We start from the raw sequence: 23004 nt of genomic DNA, 5'->3' as shown, positions 1-23004 counted from the left end.
TACATTCGGCTTTAGAAAAATTGCATGCAATTTTGAAGTAATTCGATTGTCAGTGACATGATGATGTACTCTGTAAAGTGCTGCAGAAGATGTTAGCAGTATATAAATACATAATCATAACATAGTAGGACATTAGACTATGACTATGGAAGGGATTAGATTGTGAGCTCTATGACTACACTAGTAAATGACTATGTACTCTGTAAAGTGCAGCAGAAGATGTTAGCACTATATAAATACATAATAATAATAATAATATGGTAGGACATTAGACTATGACTATGGTAGGATTAGATTGTGAGCTCCTCTGAGGACAGTCAGTAACATGACTATGTGATCTGTAAAGTGCTGCAGAAGATGTCAGTGCTATATAAATGCATAATAATAATAATATGGTAGGACATTAGACTATGCCTATGGAAGGGATTAGATTGTGAGCTCCTCTGAGGACAGTCAGTGACATGACTATGTACTCTGTAAAATGCTGCAGAAGATATCAGTGCTATATAATTACATAATGATAATTTTATGGTAGGACTAGACTATGGTAGGATTAGATTGTGAGCTCCTCTGAGGACAGTCAGAGACATGACTTTGTACTCTGTAAAGTGCTGCAGAAGATGGCAGTGCTATATAAATACATCATAATAATATGGTAGGACATTAGGCTATGACTATGGTAGGATTAGATTGTGAGCTCCTCTGAGGACAGGCAGTGTCATGACTATGTACTCTGTAAAGTGCTGCAGAAGATGTCAGTGCTATATAAATACATAATAATAATATGGTAGGACTAGACTATGACTATAGTAGGATTAGATTGTGAGCTCCTCTGAGGATAGTCAGAGACATGACTTAGTACTCTGTAAAGTGCTGCAGAAGATGTCTGCTATATAAATACATCATAATAATATGGTAGGACATTAGGCTATGCCTATCAGGGCCGGGCCGAGGCATAGGCTGGAGAGGCTCCAGCCTCAGGGCGCAGTGTATGAGGGGGTGCAGAATTCATTCAGCTGTTATTCCTAATTGTGTTTGAAACAGAAAGAAATAAGAAAAGGGGATACATAGCAGTGACTGCAAGCCAGATAACTAGATATTAAGTGTTGGGGAGGTTGTGGGCCCTGTGGTGCCTCTTAGTCTAATAGCAATCAGTGTGTGACGGCTGGGGAGGCAGGGATGGAGGGGCGCACTTTGGTGTCTCAGCCTTGGGTGCTGGAGGACCTTGTCCCGGCTCTGATGCCTATGGTAGGATTAGATTGTGAGCTCCTCTGAAGACAGGCAGTGTCATGACTATGTACTCTGTAAATTGCTGCAGAAGATGTCAGTGCTGTATAAATAATAATAAAGGGAGCACATGACTAGGCATATTATTTACTGCCTCGGGTGATCTGTCGCCTCATTATGCATCATTATGAAGAGATTGTTCCTTAAACTTCTAGAATCCTTCTCACACGCGCCTCCCATCCATGAGGAATCCCCCCTGTGTTTTGCTATGTCACGGTGACATCACCAAAACATGGAGGAGGGCGTGTTTCCGCCAGGCCGCTGTGTAGAAACAGTACATACATACAGGGTGGGCGTGGCCAGTGCATGGTGCGGGCCGGTGGGTGGGGATTTTCCCGGGCCGCTGTTTATATACGGCTAGCGCTGGTGGTGAGCGGATAGTAAAGTCACGGGACACAGAAGGTCGCATAGCTGTATTGTGTGACAGTCAGTGACATTCCCAGCTGCGACACATCTCTTCCGGAACTCACAGCAGCAGCCGCCGCCGCCGCCATGTCGGTCACAGTGAAGGCCTATCTGCTGGGCAAGGACGAGAGCCACAAGGAGATACGCAGGTTCGCCCTGGAGCTGAGCAGCGGCCCCAGATGTGAGCTGCTGAGCAGGAAGGTGACAGAAGTCTTCCAGAGCCTGAGGGGCAGCTCCTTCCAGATGTTCTACAGAGGTGACCACTGCACTGCTGCTATTATTATTGTTATTACTGCAAGTAGTGAGGAGCATAGATACATGGGTTATAGCAGACTGGTGGCCAGATTATGCCTGCATTATGGACTGATGGCCAGATTATCCCTGCATTTATGTAATATAGCAGACTGATGGCCAGATTATCCCCGCATACGACTGATGCCCAGATTATCCCTGCATTTATGTAATATAGCAGACTGGTGCCCAGATTATCCCTGCATACGACTGATGCCCAGATTATCCCTGCATTTATGTAATATAGCAGACTGATGGTCAGATTATCCCTGCATTTATGTAATATAGCAGACTGATGGTCAGATTATCCCTGCATTTATGTAATATAGCAGACTGATGGTCAGATTATCCCTGCATTTATGTAATATAGCAGACTGATGGTCAGATTATCCCTGCATTTATGTAATATAGCAGACTGATGGTCAGATTATCCCTGCATTCATGTAATATAGCAGAATGGTGGTCAGATTATCCCTGAATTTATGTAATATAGCAGACTGATGGTCAGATTATCCCTGCATTTATGTAATATAGCAGACTGATGGTCAGATTATCCCTGCATTTATGTAATATAGCAGACTGATGGTCAGATTATCCCTGCATTCATGTAATATAGCAGAATGGTGGTCAGATTATCCCTGAATTTATGTAATATAGCAGACTGATGGTCAGATTATCCCTGCATTTATGTAATATAGCAGACTGATGGTCAGATTATCCCTGCATTCATGTAATATAGCAGACTGATGGTCAGATTATCCCTGCATTCATGTAATATAGCAGAATGGTGGTCAGATTATCCCTGCATTCATGTAATATAGCAGAATGGTGGTCAGATTATCCCTGCATTTATGTAATATAGCAGACTGATGGTCAGATTATCCCTGCATTTATGTAATATAGCAGACTGATGGTCAGATTATCCCTGCATTTATGTAATATAGCAGACTGATGCCCAGATTATCCCTGCATTTATGTAATATAGCAGACTGGTTGGTGGTCAGATTATCCCTGCATTTATGTAATATAGCAGACTGGTTGGTGGTCAGATTATCCCTGCATTTATGTAATATAGCAGACTGGTTGGTGGTCAGATTATCCCTGCATTTATGTACTATAGCAGACTGGTTGGTGGTCAGATTATCCCTGCATTTATGTACTATAGCAGACTGGTTGGTGGTCAGATTATCCCTGCATTTATGTAATATAGCAGACTGGTGCCCAGATTATCCCTGCATTCATGTAATATAGCAGACTGGTGGTCAGAATATCCCTGCATTCATGTAATATAGCAGACTGGTGGTCAGATTATCCCTGCATTTATGTAATATAGCAGACAGATGGCCAGATTATCCCTGCATTTATGTAATATTGCAGACTGATGGCCAGATTATCCCTGCATTTATGTAATATTGGATACATTATGGTTAACAGTCTAATGTGGCTTAAGCCGCTGTAACGCCGTAGCATGCTGCACTTTCGGCAGAATGTGCAGCGTTACATGTAACGCAACGTGGGCTGTATGAACAGCCCACTTGTGTTACATTGCTGTGCGTTGGGGGAGCGTTACAGGCTGCACACACAAAAATCACTCCTGCAGCTCATTTTAAAAGCACACCATTTAAATTGCATATGTGAATTTGAACCATAAAAATGTGCTATAAACAGCTGGAGTTGTGCCTCTGTTTTTCAAGGCTGACAGTTATAGCGAACCAGCCTGAATGCAGTGGGGTATTGTGCAGAAAGTCACGGCAGTATAAAATTACCACCAGAACATAATGGCACGGGTTATGCGAGATCTAAAGGTGCATACACACATCAGACTATAGTCTTTGGAAAATGAAAGATCACAGACCAATCTTACCACCCTTCATGTAGTATGAGAGCCATACCTACACAGTCTATTCTATGGAGCTGAACTCCCCATCAGAAAAAAATCTTTGCACACACAGATGCTGTACAGACACAAAAGATCAGTAGCTGCAAAAGATCTGTTCCTGCCAAAAATCCATTCCTGCAAATTGCAATGATAGTCTATGAGATCTGCAGATCATCATACACACATGATTTAACTGACATTCATCTGCAGATCAGATCCACCAGGATGGGTTTTCAGATCTGCAGATGATTGCTTGATCTGCAGATGAATGTCAATTAAATCATGTGTGTATGATGATCTGCAGATCTCATAGACTATCATTGCAATTTGCAGGAATGGATTTTTGGCAGGAACAGATCTTTTGCAGATACTGATCTTTTGTGTCTGTACAGCATCTGTGTGTGCAGCATCTTGCAAAGATTTTTTTCTGATGTGGAGTTCAGCTCCATAGAATAGACTGTGTAGAGTGTGGCTCTCATACTACATGAAGGGTGGTAAGATTGGTCTGTGATCTTTCATTTTCCAAAGACTATAGTCTGATGTGTGTATGCACCTTAAGTCTAGGAGACTATTTAGATTTTCATTGGTTGACTTGCATGTTTTCTTCTGCAGTGTGTTTCTCTGTTTAGATGTGGCAAAGGTGCGGTCTGTAGGGTGTGTCTGGGACAAAGGTAGCCACACAGGGCCAGCAAGGAAAAACAAACACATTGTTTAAAGAAACGCTATTATTATACTTTATGTTGTATTGGTATTGTTTTATATTCTTTTTATACACACGTTAGTTGCAACAAGTCTCATACGTAAGTATGGTTAAAGGGATTCTCAAGCCTACTAAAATAAAAATCATTTTTACTCACCTGGGGCTTCTACCTGCCCCCTGCAGCCGTCCCATGCCCTCGCAGTCACTATTGAATCCTCCTGTCCTCCGCCGCCAGCTAATTGCGATTTTGGCAGACTGGCTCACTGCGCAGGCCTGGCCACACGTCTCCCTCTTTGCGTTCCCGTCTGCAATAGCGCTATTGTAGACGGGAACGTGAAGAAGACTACAGTCGCCAGGCCTGTCGGCGAATCAAAAGTAGCTGGCGGCGGGGGAAAGGAGGATCCGAGAGTTACTGTGAGGGCGCATAACGGCTGCAGGGGGCTGGTAGAAGCCCTAGGTGAGTAAAAATGATTTTTTAATTTTTTTTTTTTAATAGGCTTAAGTGTCCCTTTAAGGAGTGCCTGTTTTCATTCTGCTCAACTTTTATTTTGGTTAGCAGGATGTTTATAGGAAACACACAAACATATGCTTGCCTTGCAAACACAACTTTTCTCTATAACTTCTGTTCCTGGGGTCTCGGTCTTCGGGTTTAGATAAACATGGTGAAGCGCGCTCTGCACGGACATGACAGCAGCACATTGGGGAGATCGACCTATTGGCGGGTCATAGCTTTTGGCCTATTTTTTTTTTAAAGCGGACCTGAACTCAGAACTTCCTCTCTGCTCTTAAAGATAAGCAGCAGCATAATAACATTTAAAGAAAAACACTTTGTTTCAGCTGATACAAATCCTGCAATAAATCTGCAGTGTATCTACTTCCTGCTTTAATTTAAGCAACATCCTGTGTTTACAAATTATCTGCTCTGCTGAGGCAGCCAGCTGACACAGCCAAGAGATGAAATTACAGTTGTGATTAGTCACAGATGAGGGAGAATTATACAGGCTAAATACATACAGGGTGCATTTCTCTGTTTTCCTTCTGTCCTGTGCAAGAGTTCAGATCCACTTAAAATCTGTAATTGTCTGGCCATCTTAGGGTACGTACAGACATACGATAACGATCGTTCGTTCTGAACGACGAATGATGTTAAAGGAGGTATCGGCCGATGATCGTTTGAAGAAAGGCTACTTTGAACATCGTTCGTGTACGAACGATCTTGGAACGAGCGTTGCGTGCGCAACATGATTTATAAACTGATTTCAAACACAAGTGTCAAAAAGAACTGTTTGAGCATGCGCAAAGCTTTGAGAACGAACGATCAACGACCGATCGTTGTACAGACATTACTTTTTGAACGATGGTCGTTGGAAAAGATCTGGCAGAATGGATCGTTCTTTACCAACGACATATCTCGTTGGTCGGTCGTTTTAACAATCGTTCGTGCACTTTTTACGAACGATCGTCGGGCAATGCCGTCGGTAACGATCGTTTTAAACGACTATAGTCGCATGTCTGTATGCACCCTTAGTTGGAGAGTATCCATGGGCGTTTGGGCTTGTCACATGATCCAGGTGAAGCCGGCAGGTTGTGTTAATTGGTCTTGTGTTGGATTTATTGAGTTGCAGTGAAAACATGAATTAGTTCTAAAATGCCTTCAATGCTGGCGTGTAAGTATTGAAAGGCAGGTAAAGGTCGTGGCTGGAGCCAGCCATTATGTAACCACAGATGTCCCTGTTTTTTTCCCACACGTCTTTTTGTAGGCTCTGTATAATGCCTTTGCAGATGATTGTCTTCTTTGTATCTCTTACGTGAATTGTTAATAGTCTCACATTCAGCAGTGTTCTCTTGCTAACATGCAGTCCGGAGCTGTAAACTGTATGTGTGTGTTTTCAGATGAAGAGGGGGATCTGGTTGCCTTCTCTACCGATGAGGAGCTGAACATGGGCCTGGAACTGCTCAATGAAGGGGTTTTCCGCCTTTACATTAAAGGTACGTTTTTTTAAAATTATGCACGTCTTTGTCAACCAGGGGTATGGGCATCCTGCAGGTTCATGGCGTACTTCAGAAGTGTTGCTTCTTGCTAATGTTAATTGAAATGTACAAAAATACCTTAATTTTAAAGGAAACATGGAACGAGGCCTCATTCACACATAAGATCAAAAACGCAAGCGTTTTTATGAGCAGTCCCCCCCCCCCCCCCCTTCCCCGGCTCTATACTGCGCGCTACGTTTCTGGTAGAAGCGCTTTTCCATAGAGGCAGAGGATCAGCAGGACAGCCAGGCAGCTGGTATTGTTTAAAAGGAAATATGTATATCAGCCTCAATACCCCTCTTACTTCAGGTTCCCTTTATCTGGGTATTCCAGTGTTCTCCCCAGGATTTTTTTCCAGCCGGGTGGCATGAAAAAGTAGCCGGGTGGGGTGCGAGGTGGGAATGCTGGACCAGTGCAACTCTACCTACAGCATAAGAAGAGGATGAGGAGGCGAGCTGATGACAGCCGGTTGCTCACCAAAACTAGTTAGATGATGCACCCGTCTAAAAGAGCCTGGAGTGAACACAGAATATGGGTGTTATAGTTGCTATTCATACTGGGGTGATCATTACATTAAATATGGGGGGGGGGGGGGATAATTTCACGTTTCATACAGGGGTGTTGCATTTCATAGAGGGGGTGATTTTTGTTTATCATATGGTTGTGATTTGCTGCTGGGGTCAAGCGGTATTGCAGATCAGTATCATACTAAATTATCTGCAATACCCCTCTACCCCAGCAGCAAATAACATCCATATGAAATAACATGCATGTGAACGCTGCAAGAATCACCCCCACACACTGTCCTTTCAAGGCACTTGCACATACCCTCAACACTTGATCTATGTTCCATTTTTACTATTTTTGCAGCAGCAGCAACTTTTAACATACTTTGTCCAGCTAGTACAGCCAGGGCCGGATTTGTAATTTTTACTGCCCTATGAAACTTTTCACAACTGATCTCTGGCAGATTAAATCACTGTGATTGAATCGGCCAGTTGCTAAAAATCAAGTAATGTATCACATCTTATGGGCAACCAAGCAGGCAGATGAGACAGACAGCATTCAGCAGCAGCCTCCATCCCCAGCAAGTCAGCTAATCCACATTGCAGCCATTGTTTGTTTTCACAGGTCCCCTATCTTGAAAGCTCGGTGTACTAAGCAGACTATGCATGATATCAGATAAGAAGTGAAGATTAGAAGATGTCTCACTCACACCAGAGGAAGGATGATTATCCACTCATGTGCAGTGCTCTGAACTTTTCCCGGCATCAGTGTGGCATGCTTCAGAGGATCTCGTGTTGCAGAGAAGCAGCCAGGAAACAGAGGGGGCGGGGCATCAGAACTCCTTGCCGTGTACAGTATCTAGAGCTGAAGATTTATGCTGCCAGGGCACAGGAGAGACTCTGTGTGGATACGATCGCTAGGTGGAGGAGGGAGAGAGTACAGCTTCAGGTTCTCTCCCAGCCGCCCTCAAGTAACTGTGACAGGACTAGTTTCCCTGCACTCTGTAGTTGTAACTGGCGGCTGCCTCTGCTAGCTGAGCTGCCTGCAAGCTACCAGACACAGGCAACGAGCAAAGCGGGGCATAGGAGAGGCATTCAGTTATGGCGGTGATAGACAGTTACCCAGCCCTGCCCCTTACAACCCGCCCAGCCAATCACTATACAAGCAGGAGGTCACACAGGCAGATGAGCGCTCCTGCACTACAATGAATGTATAGCGAGAGCTGAGCACTGATTATAGCAGGCAATGGACCGCTCTGCCAGCGTGACATCAGCTTTAGCAAGGTAGGTGGGCGGGATCTCAAACCAGCCGGGCGGCCCGCCCACTTAAAGAGCCCTGGGGAGAACACTGTATTCTGTAACGGACCTACTTTCCACGTTCTACCCTTAGAACCAAATCAATCCATAACTTGCACAGATAAAGGCCAAACCAGGCTGAAAAGCCATCTGCTATTAGAAAGCACCAACTATAACTGGACCTATCGAAAGGAATTCCCTATCGATTCTGATTGGCCCAGGGCTGTGGAGTTGGAGCAATTTTGGGCACCTGGAGGCGGAGTCAGAGGTTTCATAACTGAGTCGGAAGATTTTTGTACCGACTCCACAGCCCTGGATTGGCCTAATTCTATCATCTTATTGACCATTTTTATTTTATGGATATGGGCTGCTAAAAATGCACCTGGTTCTAAGAGGATGTGAGGTGTGCGCAGAACAAAATCTTGCCCCATCCCCGTTCCATTAGGATACATTACCAGCCCTTTGGAATTGAATGGGATGATCAAACTGAACAGGTAAGGATGGGGCATCATTCTGTCTCTGCAGAAACCTCCAGCGAGAAATATAAAAGAACAAAGCGGTTTGATGTTTGTGTTTTCATATGCAAATAAATGATCCCGTATTGATATAATACACTTTTCATTTTCAGAAAGGAAAGACTGTAAGCGTGAGCACCGTGGCCACTGTGGCCAGGAAACTCCCCAGAATGTGGTCCACCCCAACGTGACCTGCGATGGATGTGAGGGCCCCGTGGTGGGGAACCGCTACAAGTGCCTGATCTGCCCAGATTATGACCTGTGCAGCACCTGCGAAGGAAAGGGAATCCACAAGGAGCACAACATGATCATGTTTCCCACTCCCATTGTAAGCATTGTTCACACTTCTGGCTATTGCTTATGGAGACACTTCTCTAGTTTGAAAGAGGAACTGTAACCAAGGTTTTGACTTCATCCCAATCAGCGGCTGATACCCCCTTTCCCACGCGAAATCTTTACCTTTTCTCAAATAGATCATCAGGGAGGTCTGTATGGCTGATATTGTGGTGAAACCCCTCCCACAGTGTGATGTCAGGCCCATGGACCTGACAGTTTTGTGTCTGTGAATCTCATTGCATTGTGGGAAATAACAGCTTTTTCCAACTGCCAAGAAAGTAATATCTCCCTCCATGCATAGAACTCTCAGTAACAAACACTCCGCACAAATCACCTGGCAGACCTAATGATACATTTCAGCTTGTAAATCAGGGAACGGAAAGATTTTTACAATTGGCAACAATAACTAAATGATCTATAAATGAATATTATAAAAAAAATCCTTTTTTTATTCATCATGTTATTTTCACGACCGTTCCTCTTTTTAATACAAAATACAGTATATTTGCAGGAATTTAACATAAATGTGCTTGAAGGGAAAAAGTGCACAATTTGAGTACTTAAAGGAGTTGTGAGGGGGGGGCTGTGGATAAAAACCGCCACTTACCTGGGGCTTCTATCAGCCCCCTGTAGCACTAATGTCCCACGCCGTCCTCTTCCGATGCACAGTTCCCCGCTGCTGGCCCCGGTCTAGCACGGCATGCTGTCCAACTGTGGCTGTGCGGTCGTGGCCACGCGCCTGCTCGCTGCCGTCCACGTCATCGGAAGCTTACTGCACAGGCGCAGTACAAGAAAACTTCGTACTGCGCAGTAAGCTACCGATGACTCGAGCGGCAGCACGCATTACTCATCTTTGTCAGATGAATAATCGTCCGGTGCTGGCGGCGAGGAACGGCGAATTGGAGGAGGACAGGACATTACTGCTACATGGGGCAGATAGAAGCCCCAGGTAAGTGGTGGTTTTTATCCTCAGCCCCCCCCCCCCCCCCCCATACCACTAGCACCACTCCAGAGCCGGCATGCGCGTAGCTTGTCAACGGAGTGGTTTAAAAGTGGCAATGCACACAAAAAAAGTAACATTTTTGATTATTGGGCCGTTAATATACTTAGTTTGGTGCCTAGAGATGAACTTAGTTTTGGTACAAGTATCAAGGTATATTAGATAGTGACTTAAGTGTATGTTTCTATGTGAGTAGTATTGTTAATCTTGTACACTAATGTGTTCTCCTCACCAGCCATTTCCCCGCGGTCGTTGGTTCCGCAAGATGCACCACGGAGCCCCACCGCACCACGGAGTCCCACCTTTTGCCTGGATGCACGGCTGGGGCTTTCCTGGCAGAGGTTACCAGTGCCCCAACGCTCAGCCAGCAGCTGGTGCTGCCCCCCAGGCCCCCACTGAACAACAGCCACAAGAAGGTAGGACGGATTCCGCTGTCAAATATCATCTTTTTGTAAAGTAATTTTAAATCAGCAGGCGCCTGCAAAGTCCAAAAGACTCACACTATGCTGCTTGTTTGTGTAGGTACTCCTATGCCAAATGACTCACACTATGCTGCTTGTTTGTGTAGGTACTCCTATGCCAAATGACTCACACTATGCTGCTTGTTTGTGTAGGTACTCCCAGCTCCCCTCAGCCAGCTCAAGATGCTAACGTGGCCTTCCTGCAGAATGTTGGGCAGAGTGTGGCAGCCATGCTGAGCCCTCTTGGTAAGTGTGCAGTTTATTCCTATAGAAACCATGTGATCCCTCCTCTCAGGTGCTGGCAGGGTAAATTACACCTGACATATCATTCCTATTTCTGCTGGGCTCCTCTTCACGCTGCCACTAGGGATGAGCGAAACTGAGTTCACAAAAACGCTAACTTGTCTTGCAGTGAGCAAAGTAAGTGGACTGTGTTCACAAAGGTTAACGCCCCTAAGCCACCGCCCCCCTTCTGACGCATTCCGTCTTCGTTCACTTCCGCCTTCTAAACCGGAACTTCCGCTCTGAAGGTGGAAGTGTAAAAAGATGGAAAGTATCGAAAGGGAGTCGGCAATTTAGGTGAGTTAACCCTTACACAGCTCACACGCAACGATTTAGCAAAATCCGTCTCGCTCTTTCATATTGGCCGGACACTGACTGGTCCTCTTCTGCTGCTCAGCCCCGCCTTCTCTGTCCATGTAACGGACACCAGCCTGTCCCCACCCTCACAGTGGTACAGAGCGCAGAGTGGAAATGTCCCAACTGCTTGAAAGACTGAGTTTTGTTACCCTGATGTGACATGTTGTGAAATAATAAGCAAGGTGGGCCCATGTAGGGGCCATAAGCTCATGCTTATATAGTTTTAACAAATATGTGTTTATCACAGCCCTACTGTCCATATGAATTTTTCCCCCCTTTTTAATTGTATTGTGAAATGTAATATGTGGTTGCAGAAATATAATGATGACAGATTCCATCTAATTATTCTGCATTGTGACCCATCCAGGAATTGACGTGGACATTGATGTTGAACATGGCGGAAAACGCAGCAAGATTGCAACACCCCAGCCCGGTTGTGAAGGCCGAGATTCTCAGCCAAGCAGCTCCTCCTTCACCCCAAAGCCACAGAGCAGTCAGAAGAATCCAGAAGACAGTTCTGAACAAATGGAGACAGACAACATTGCGAAACGGATGAAAGACGTCACTCTGAACCCTCCTGGCCAAAGTGGAAATGTAAGCGCTCTTCTGTGCCTGCTAAGTGTAAGCACTACATTGTAAGGCAGCTTGTTCAGGAACCATCAGATTTAAGAGAACAATTAAGGTCCGTACACTCAACAGATGAAACTGTTGAATCCATCGCATGTATGGCAGTCCCCAACGCCACTCGACTGCTCGGCCAGAGATCCTTCCTAGCAGATCACTTTGGGAAGTGACGAAAAACAGCATTGTTCTTCCTCACGATGGAAGGAAAGTCTTTGCCTTCACATCAAAAGACCTGTACACACTCAGAATCAATGACATCATCAAGCCAGAACCCATACTTACAGTACAGGGCTGGATGTCAGGAGGTGGTCAGGAGCTGCGATCGTCGGTGGAACGCGGAAGGTGAGTGAAGCTCGTTTACAATGTGATCACCGGCGATCGTAGCGATCAGGAGCCAATTGGTGCGGCTCCTGATTAATGCCAGATTAAGCTATCAATTTATCCTCCGGTCCTGTGTGCGCGCGATCTCTGCAGGAACCACGTAGTGTGAAATCTACGTTCTTTCTAAAGGATTACAGCCACAAGCATGACGTAGATTTGAACTATGTCGGTCCGCAAAGGGTTTAGGAAATGTTTGAATTCTTTAAGCTCTTAGGAAACTTATGCCTGAATTGCTGCAACCCACCCCCAGCTCAATGCTAAACTGGGGGTGGCAAAAGCCTCAGGTGAAATTTGAAAACAGAAAAACCCACCACGTCAGTAATTCCAAGGGGAGTGTAGCGATCACCTGCCTGGGTGAATTATGGATCAGGTAAGTGTTTAACCATGAGACTCCCCAGTCCTGTATCATTAAAGGTGGCCACACACCATACAATTTTTTTAAATATCTGTTCAATTTAAGAACTGCAATCAATTTTTCTGACTGATTGCAACATTTCAAAAATATGACCAATGTACCACACACGTATGTTCAATTTTTCCCCCAATTATGATAAAAATGATTGGAAACTCTGAAAAAATTGCTAGGGTGTGTATATGAATAAATTGACAATCCAACACACACCATACAATCTTTAGAAAGATTGAAGAAAAATATCTGGCAGTCCGGATCGATTAAAATCGAAGAAAACGGGAAATCCGATCAGATTTTTCAGTCGAATGAAAAAATGGCTTTCGATCTTTTCGGGAGATCCGATCGTTTTTATCGAATTACCGTAAAATCGGATCATTTTATTGTATCGTGTGTGGCCACCTTAAGACAGAGTCTTGAGTTCTCTTACAGTCAAATTATTAATGGTGCAGCACGATGGTCATGAAGAAATGTAAAAAGAACATTTTGTTTGTGGATGTTTTTAGTGGATAAATGTAGTAATATTTCATCATTCTTTCATTTCCTACAGGAACAAGGTGAACACAGCAGCAGTAGCGCGTCGGGTGGCGAGGAAGACTGGACTCACGTCTCATCCAAAGAAGTGGACCCCTCCTCGGGTGAACTACAGTCTCTTCAAGACGGGCCCACTCCTCTAGACCCAACCAGACCTCTCCTTGCCCCCACAGGCCTAAGAGAAGCAGCCCTCTATCCACACCTTCCAGCAGGTAAAGATGCCGCACTGGATTCTGGTTAAGGCTTTTCCACTGAGTGCAAATTGGCATTGCATAAATATGCATTAGTACTGAAAGCAATGCACTTCCAATGGAATAGTTTCCACTGAATGTGTTTTTGTTGTTCTAAAGCCAGTAGAAAAGATCACTGGTCTCTCCAAATGTTCGGGGCAGGAGAACCCTTCATAATAAACAGCCTAGGCTAAGCATCACTGGCAGGATGGGGCTACATACCAATATGCAGGAATATATAGATTTAGGATGTTTTTTTTATGCTGAAACCTATCCTAAATAATGTACTGCATTCTACTATATGTCACTACAGGCCCTCTTTAAAGTGATCCTGAGCCGCAGCTCGGGATCAAAATCAGATACTTACCTTAAAGCGGAACCAAACCAAACATTTTTTTTTAATTCAAAATATTTAGTTGCACCACTCTGACACATACAAAGATAAATAAACACTCCTTTCAAGCCTATGAGCATTTCAGTGCAAGCTTTTCACCCTTTTCTTTTCATAACTAGGGTTATACAGGTGGCAGCCATTAGCAATTCCTCCTTTGCCGGACACCACCTACTCCACCAGACTGCCGGATTCTGTCCCGGCAATATGAAAGGAAGGGAAGGGTTCCTTCAATAAATGTAAAATATTTTACATTTGTCATCATGCAGCTGAAAACAGGCTATTTATTATTATAATTTAGAAAATAATTTTATTTCTGAAATCTTGTATTTTTAATTTGGGTCCACTTTAAGAGAGGGAAGCCTCAGAATTGTATTGTGGCTAGTGGCTGGATAGTGTACTGATTAAGGTTTCTGCCTGTGACACAGGAGACCAAGGTTTGAATCTCGGCTCTGCCTGTTCAGTAAGCCAGCACCTATTCAGTAAGGAGCTTGGGCAAGACTCCCTAACACTGCTGTTGCCTATATAGCGCATGCTAGTGGCTGCAGCTCTGGCGCTTTGAGTCCACCAGGAGAAAAGCGCAATATAAATGTTCTGTGTCTATTGAGGCTTCCCTCGTTGTCCTTTGTTAAGCGCGACTCCTCTTCACATTGAGGCTGCGCTGCTCATTTTCTTAAAGCGTGGCAGAACACTAGCCCACAACTCCGGCTTACTGCGCATGTGCGTGCGGGCTCACGGTCTAGTGCACAGCCACACTATAGGAAGAGGAGCTGCATGTCCCCCATGCAATTAGCAACAATACCTGCCACTAATCTTCCGGAGCGGGGGTAGTTCGCTCAGCGATGGGAGACATCAGAGCAGGGAGGGAAGCCTCAATAGGAGCCTCGCTTAAAGTGAACCCAAATTAAAAATACAAGATTTCAGAAATCTATTTTCTAAATTATAATAATAGCAGCCTTTTTTTCAGCTGCATGATGACAAATGTAAAATATTTTACATTTATTGGAGGAACCCCTCCCTTCCTTTCCTATTGCCGGGACAGAATCCAGCAAACTGGTGGAGTAGGTGGTGTCCGGCAAAGGAGGAATTGCAAATGGCTGCCCCCAGTATAATCCTAGTTATGCAAAGAGGAGGGTGAAAAGCATGCACTTAAATGCTCATAGGCTTGAAGGAGTGTTTATTTATCTTTGTATGTGTCAGAGTGGTGCAACTAAATATTTTGAATTAAAAAAATGTTTGGTTTGAGTCCGCTTTAAGAGTAAGTATTTGATTTTGTGTACTCTTTAATAAGTGCAGTTTTGTTCTTTGTTTTTTTTTTTTTTCCCATCACTAATGATTATCTGTGAATTAAAATCTATTACCTTTTTCATGTAATAAATATGCCATTTCCTGTAGTGGCACAGCGGCTGCGTGCTGGAACAGCTGTCACTCCGCAGGTCCTCTCTCCTCCTCTATGTGGACAGCGAATAGCAGCCGCTGTGATCTTCAGCGCTGACCTTGTACACAACACGGAACTGCCATAGCGCAGGCTGTAAATCATGTTGAGCAGCATGCTGTATACAGGGTCAGCTCTGCAGGGAGATGATGGGGCCGTCTGTCTTCTCTGGCCACATAGAGGAGAGAGAGATCCTGAGGAATGACAGTTCAGTCTGGAAACAGCACTTCTGGCAGTGCAGAAATTGCCATATTCACCTGCAGTTACGTGCTTGCAGGGAGTAAAATCTGTCTGTGTCATACTTTAAAACAGGGGTCTTAAACTCGCGGCCCGCGGGCCATTTGCGGCCCTCGCTGGCAAAACCTTCCTTATAGTTTACTTCAATGCTCCCAAGTAATCCGCTGCATCCCCGCCGCTAAACAAGGGCTGCAGAGCCCCCAAATCGCCCGGTGGGCAATCCGCCGGCATTTCTTGGAAGGGGCAGAGCTTTCTGCTTCAGCTCTGCCCCTCCTGACGTCAATCGCCTCACGGATCTCCCTCTCCCCGCCCCTCTCTGTGAAGGAAGAGTGAGAGGGGCGGGCAGAGGCGGCGATGCACCGCGATTGTGAAATTCCTTATGCGGCCCAGCCTCATCCTGACTTTGCCTCCTGCGGCCCCCAGGTAAATTGAGTTTGAGACCCCTGCTTTAAAAGGACCACTATTGTGAATTTTTTTAAAGTACATGAAAACCAATAAAAAGTATGTTTCTTCCAGAGTAAAAAGTGCTATAAATTACTTTTTCTCCTATGTTGCTGTGTCAGTAGGTAGTTAAAATCTGACAGAACAGACAGGTTTTGGACTAGCCCATCTCCTCATAGCGGATTACCTTAGCCTGTCATTTATTCTGCGCTCCCCCGCCATTGCCCACCTCCGTGAGCTTGCTCCAATTGGAAGTTCAGCTGCGACCTGGGAGGTACTTCCCGGGTCGCGGCTTAGCTTCCGATTGAAGGAAGCTCACGGAGGCAGGGGAGCGCACAATGATTGAGATGCAGAAGGTAAATAGAAGGCTAGCGACAAGGAGATTGTCGCTAGCCTGGTGCTTTTTTCAGGGCACAGCAGACTGAGGGGGGGGAGGGGGGAAGACAACACTAGAGGTGGCAATAGCGAGACACAGAGGTATGTCATTGTGCACAATACCCACCTCGGGTTCTTTTTATTTTTTAACCTTTTTGCAATCCTTTCTGTATTCCATAAATCCATGTGATCGTTGTACATTTTTTGACACATGAGGGAGAGTGGGCCAGGCTTACCAGGTTATTTTAGCTTGCTACACTAGGTATATTGGGGGCGCAGAGGAGTGCTGGATAGCAGGGATAATTAATAAGAAATTCTATAAATAGGGCTGCTCAAATCCGATCCGGATGAAATTCGGATAGTAGCTATCCGGATTTCTCCCAGTAAACCTTTGTGGGCTGGCCGGGGGGGGGGTTAATCTTACCTATCATGACGTCTTCTTCGTCCGTCCCTCGGCGCCTCCCACGATGCGCTCCAATCTGTCGTCACGTGACTAAAAGCACTTCCTCCTTCCGGGTTGAAGGAGGGAGTGTATAGTCACGTGACGCCAGATTGGAGCGCATCGTGGGAGGCGCCGAGGGACGGACGAAGAAGACGTCATGATAGGTAAGATTAAACCCCCGCCCAGCCCGCAAAGCTTTACTGGGAGAAATCCGGATAGCTACTATCCGAATTTCATCCGGATCGGATTTGAGCAGCCCTGGCTATAAATTCAGTTGATACAGCTTAGAGTGCATACACACCTTTAAATTCGATTGACCAATTTTACACATCCACGTAGCATAAGGACCAGGTTGAAGATTGCATTTAAATGTATGCGTGTGCTGGTAGCATTCCTGCTTTGTGCACGGTGTAATAAACAGTGGCTTGTAAACCCTTCCTGTACTCTGTAACCTGGTGAAGTTTATTCCTGTGCTGTGATTGCCATTCAGCTATAGGTTAATTGGCGTTTTTATAATAACTTCTTGTCTTTTGCAGAAGCAGATCCTCGGCTCATTGAAACGCTGTCACAGATGCTGTCCATGGGCTTCACAGATGAAGGGGGCTGGCTCACCCGGCTCCTGGAAGCAAAGCAATACGACATCGGATCGGCTTTAGACGCCATGCAGTCTGTGCGGCACATCCCTCACTAGCCTCGCCCGCAGCTTTCTGTTTTTATTATTCTTCTGCCTTTTATGCTACTCTAAATCAGTTATGATTATTAGGTGTCATTGTAAATTTACGCCACTACTTTGAAAAACGGATAAATAGTGCTGTTTGGTCAAAGTTTTCTTATTCGGAAACCTGATTAATGCCATTCAAAGCAGGTCAGCACCACTGCGAGTAGAGAGTTATGGAGTTGCGTTCGATGTCGCCGTCGGAAGGAGGAAGCATCGGAATCGTGCAAAGCACAAGGTGGAACACCCTCCAATCATAATGGTGCTGAAATGCTTCGGATGGCATTTGGAAAACCAAACATTCAAATAACACCACCGTGTATAACTGACGTCCTTAGAATGGCGTCTGGTGCTGAAACAGAAGCAGCACTGCTGTGTAGGGAGATAAGAATCTAACGTATAGCCATCATAAAAGCGGCCAAGCGCATGGATTGGTTATTAGTTTGGCTACAGTGCAGTCAAACGTAGATACTGACAAGGACAGTAACTTTAGTGAGGGGATAGGGGCCAGGTTTAACTAGAATTTGGCCTTACCCCTTGGATTAGTGTTAGGCGATAAGGTAGCCGGGAGGGAGACCAGTGTTGGGGTGGAAAGGGAGGCTAGTGGCAGGTGTGGAGATATTACCTTACGTCAAGGTTCACCTGTGGCTGTACTACATGTACGTCAAAACAGGTGATCTGCATACAGTACTTGTATTGGAAAAGCATCCAGCAACCCTTACAACCTGAAAACTGTAAATTAGACCGTGCACAATGAAATATTTTTATTAGCGATATCGTCAGGCATAAATTAATTGCATCTAACCAGTCTGTCGTGGATGCGATTACTATTTTTTTTTTTTTTCCTTAGCAATAAATTGACTGGTACATCGGTAGCTCAGGGCCAAGGCTGCAAACACGCGTTGCTATCCTCTATGCGTCTGTTAGTATGGAGTGGGGCAGGATGGGTGACTCGCAGTGCAGTCTTTTGGTGGGGCAGGTTCATGCCAGATATTTAGGTGACCAGGAGGGCTTAGGAATGGTGGAATACACTGACATGTGAGGGTAGTAGCACCACCAGTCTTGGTCTTGCAGTTTTCGGTGGAACATCAACCGCCATCCTTTTTTTTTTTTTTTTTTTTTTTTTTTTTTTTTTTTTTCTCTAGTTCTAGAGCCCAATGATTTGTTTTTCAAGGCTTGTGGCATTTCAGGAGTCCTACTTGACAGTTCAGACCCATTTCATATTTTAATATTCATCTCTTGCCTAAGCAGACTTCAGGCTATATTATGGTTACTTTGTTAGCTATAGACCCGATATTATTAGTAATATTCAGTGAAGAACCAAATCTATCATGGGTTGTTATACCCTTTACAAATGTGGTGAGGTCAGGGTTTCCCTTTAATATCAGATTTGTTAGAAAGGATGGAGATATGGTAGAAACAGAAAGTTGTTTTGTTTATTCGTTTTCAATTTTTACTCTTCCTTTACACTATGCCAGTAATTTTTTTTAGGTTCTTAAAATACATCGCTAACTTTTAATGCATTAGCACCTTTTCAATACAGGAATGTTCCGTTTATTGCATGTGTGCTGAAAGAGAATCTGAAGCCAATATAAAACAAAAAAACAGATACCTAAGGAGAGGGAAGGCTCTGGGCCCTACAGAGCCTCTTTGTTCCTCCCCTCACCCCCCCCCCCCCCCCCCCCTCCTGTGTTTAAATCTTCCCCAGCGGGAGGCTTCAAAAGTCCTTGGGAGCCTGAGTGCTCACAAAGCTGGTTGGCTCCATATTGTGCATGTGTGAGTGCGCCAGAGAGGGCACTCGAGCAGTATGGGGCGGCCCGTCTTTGGGCTCCCAAAGATTTGGGCAGCGACAGAGCAGTCTCAGACTGCACGGGAGAGCCAATGCAGGAGGAACGGGGAGGCTTATAAGACCCAGAGCCTTCCCTCTCTTTAGGTATCTTTTTTTGCTTCATACTCTCTAACATCATTCATTTACTACTCTTCTGTTTATAATGAAGTAAGCAGCACTGCTGTGAGAACTATTGTCTGCAAGTGATCTCCCTGTCCTGTAATACATTAATTGTCTTATTACAACTCGTGCAATTAAAACTTTCAGAGCATTAAATCCAACTTCTGTGGTCTGTTAACACAATTTCTTATGTAACTGGCTTTTTCAAGTGCACAAATGGAGGGATGAATTGAAATGGATGCAATGTTCCCCCCCCCCCCCCCTTCTCCCAGCCATCAGGCACAAGTCCCAACATGCACAGCCAATCATTGGGGTCAGCGGCCACTGAGTAATGCTGCCGGCCTTTGCACTGTAAACACTGTGCTGTGGAGTTTTGTATAAATAACTGTGCAGAATGTTCCAGTAATATTACACAGCTGTAGTCACCAGGGGTTTTGTTACACAATACATGAATCAAAAGTTCTAAGAACTCATGCATGAAAAAGGTGCAAGGAAATTTGTGTGCCTTATTTCGGCTAGTAGAATATCAGTTTGCTGATATTCTACATTAAGTGTAAATTACTGTAGTAAAATTTCTGTAAATACCCATATTTTACTCCAACTTAACCTTACACAGAACCTTCCCTTACCAATGACTAACCCTTGCCTATATATTGGGCAGCACGGGCACCCAAATTTCACAGTATAATCGCAATTTCTAATGGTGCCTATGAAGGCACCCAAATTTCATGCTTCGTTGAGAACGCCATAACGGATTACATAAGAGTATAGCAAGTTCTAACACTCCAATTTTTTTTTTAATTTATTTTAAGTAAAATTATGGAAAACAAGCTATAGTCTAGATCCTTATAGTGGCACAAGCATGAATGATGTTTCATTGGAGGCTTGCTCTACCTCCTTCAGGTGTGGTTAATGTTGACAAGACATTTACTGTCTTCAGCAATCTTGTAGTGTTGTCATTCGGGATCCTGCATATTGAAACAGCAATTAAGCCGAGCCCCGCACTTCAGCACACAAGCTCGTAGACAAGGTCATAGGGAGGTCACTCACAGCATTCTTCCTCATTCCCGGTTGGAAGTGCAACATGGCACATGACCCTGTTCACTAGCTTGGGTGCTGAAGGACACTGCCATCTAGCATTTTGGTTGAATACAGACAGCTTTGGTAATCACAAGTGGCATTCGGATGCATTTTAAATGCAGCCAAATGGCAGCGGCAGTAACGCCACGTGTCAGCGCTTGACATGCGGTGGCATTACTAGACAACAGAGGACCCGCGACCTGTTGAATCTGGGGCACTGCTACAGCAGGGCTCGGATGTGACTATTGGGCGGGGCGGTGGAGTCTGAGCCAAGGAGTCAAAGTAATTTTGGGTACCAGGAGTCATATGGCTTCAAACTGAGGAGTCGGATGATTTTTGTACTGACTCCACAGCAGTGCTATTGGGGGCCCACCACTTGTTCAGCTAGCAAGCACTTGCCCAGTGCAGGAGAGCAGCTGCCATGTGGTGAATTCACTGTTTGCTGCCCATCGCAAAGGTCCCCTCCAATTGCAGCTGGGATTGCCTACACCCTAGGTTTTCTACACATTGTAGAGCCATATGAAGCCATAACAGATGGTACTTGGCCAACACAGTTGACAGAGTACATGCTGTAACGTTTAGAAACGATGCTATTCAAGACCTGGGAGCTAGCTGTACTTAGTAGCTGGGGGTTGCTCTGATTATGACTACATCCATTTCTTCTCCAGCGCTTAGGGGGCACAATTTTTAGTTTTCCAGCAGGTTGATATAAAGCCTGATGATCTTTGCTTCACCAATGGCTGTCTACGCATTTCCAGTTGTCAAGACTCCTGAGCTTAACCAAACTAACGTTAAAGCAAACCTAAGCCAGGGGACAGAAAGACAAAAACAAACCCACACTGTCCTTCAATGTTGCCTGGGACCCTCAAGCTCCAGAGTACCCAATAGGTCGATCCCAATCTACCAAAGAGGGGAGACCAGGACGAGCTATCTATACTGAACAGACACAGAACATTTATATTGTGCTTCTCTCCTAGCAGCCACTAGGACGCACTCTATACGCAGTAGCAGTGTTAGGGAGACTTGCCCAAGGTCCACTGAATAGGTGCTGGCAGAGCCGAGATTCAAACCCTGGTCTCCTGTGTCAGAGGCAGAGCCCTTAACCATTACACTATCCAGCCACTCCAGGCACCTATACCTGGCTACCTATACTGTAATTGTTGGTAGATCTGGACTCTGCAAATTTAGAAGTAGCTCGCAAGCCGAAAGTGTGGGCACCTCTGCTCAAGCTAAATCGGGGCCACGCTCCTATGACACTAGCACACCTGCACAGTAGCATGGAACCGCTCGTACACTAGCAGCTTTTTGCGCAGACTTGCCTGATTTCGCACAGGCGCAGTACAGCCACGCTCATGTTGGAAGAAGAGCATGGCTCCAATCACATTACAGACAAGCTATTATTATTTGGGGGGTCCACAAGCAGCACAGGGATTCAAAGGATACCATGGGAAGCCTCTAGCAGTGTTCCCCAACCCTGTCCTCAAGGTCCACCAACAGTGCATGTTTTGCAGGAAACCACAAACACACACACAGGTGAGGTAATTAGTGTTGCAGCAGAGCTGATTAACTACCTCTGTAGATTTCCACAAAACGTGCGGTTGGTGGGCCTTGAGGACAGGGTTGGGGAACAGGATCCAGAGGCTTCCCTCTTCTTAGGAAATTATGTGATTTATTTTATCCAAACTTTAGCTCGGGTGCACTTTAAGTGGTAAGTGCCAGTGGTCCCATAAGTGTCAATAGTCATCATCAAAGTCCTCTTCAGTCTGGAAGATATTGAGCGTAGAGCTCTGAGAACTGGGATTAGGTACACAATGCGGTGGCTGATGTGCAAAAGGAAAGTCTCCCTTGTGATCTTGCCCTGGGCATTCATCTTCCTTTGAAACCAATGAACTTGGCAGTACAGAATGGCCATCAGCTGTCCAAAGAGTCAAACTTATTTTGTTTTTATGATGTACAACAGTGTCCATATTTGGTACATTCTTCTGGGAACTGTGTGTACTGGAGAGGTCCTCTTCCACCTGTTCCTTAGTGGTCATATACGGCTCCCACCCAGATCCGAAGCACACGGACTCTTCTCCAACAGGTAACATCATCCTTCCCACACATCCTCTGGCGGTCACGTTCTCAGCTCTGGTGCAGGAAAGTGGACATACTTCTCGTGTGGGTGCTGCCCACTCCTACAATTACAGAAAAAAATGGTGATGGGTAATGGTGCAAAATCTAGCAGAGAGACCCAATCAAACGTTTTCCATGGCTGGTGCCGCACTATGACCAAACAGTAAAGCAACTCAAGACACTAGGCCATTTTTGGCTTCCATCTCCCAGTCCTATAAGGAGTTGACCTAGAACAGTGATCTGCAAACTTGGCTCTCCAGCCAAGTCCCACAATGCATTGCGAGAGTCACAGTCATGATTC

At 45.1% G+C, this 23004-nt stretch overlaps 2 protein-coding genes across 3 annotated transcripts in view; one reads left to right on the top strand and one right to left on the bottom strand.

Annotated features, from left to right (window-relative positions):
• Positions 1 to 1597: 1597 nt before the first annotated feature.
• SQSTM1 (sequestosome 1) lies at positions 1598 to 19664 on the top strand. The gene is made up of 8 exons (XM_068278099.1): positions 1598 to 1948; positions 6456 to 6551; positions 9024 to 9238; positions 10482 to 10662; positions 10861 to 10953; positions 11714 to 11940; positions 13311 to 13506; positions 17382 to 19664. The coding sequence occupies exons 1-8, from the start codon at positions 1780 to 1782 to the stop codon at positions 17534 to 17536; spliced, it is 1332 nt and encodes a 443-aa protein (XP_068134200.1). The 5' UTR covers positions 1598 to 1779; the 3' UTR covers positions 17537 to 19664.
• MRNIP (MRN complex interacting protein) overlaps positions 19254 to 23004 on the bottom strand; it is a 36694-nt gene continuing 32943 nt past the window's right edge. For both annotated transcript variants that reach the window (XM_068278100.1, XM_068278101.1), the window contains exon 7: positions 19254 to 22765. In XM_068278100.1, coding sequence (XP_068134201.1) covers positions 22322 to 22765 — 444 coding nt within the window. In that variant the 3' untranslated portion in view covers positions 19254 to 22321. The remainder of the gene's footprint in view (positions 22766 to 23004) is intronic.

The sequence above is a fragment of the Hyperolius riggenbachi genome, chromosome 3 (assembly GCF_040937935.1).
Source record: "Hyperolius riggenbachi isolate aHypRig1 chromosome 3, aHypRig1.pri, whole genome shotgun sequence".
Classification (NCBI taxonomy): domain Eukaryota; kingdom Metazoa; phylum Chordata; class Amphibia; order Anura; family Hyperoliidae; genus Hyperolius; species Hyperolius riggenbachi.
The sequence above is the reverse complement of the archived record's forward strand: the minus strand, read 5'-3'. Positions and strand labels throughout refer to the sequence as shown.

Bases quoted from the DNA above. Each gene is read 5' to 3' on its own strand.
- SQSTM1 (XM_068278099.1), top strand. From the start codon at position 1,780: ATGTCGGTCACAGTGAAGGCCTATCTGCTGGGCAAGGACGAGAGCCAC. The intron at 1,949-6,455 runs GTGACCACTGCA...GTGTGTTTTCAG, and splicing joins CTTCCAGATGTTCTACAGAG to ATGAAGAGGGGGATCTGGTT. The intron at 13,507-17,381 runs GTAAAGATGCCG...TGTCTTTTGCAG, and splicing joins CTATCCACACCTTCCAGCAG to AAGCAGATCCTCGGCTCATT.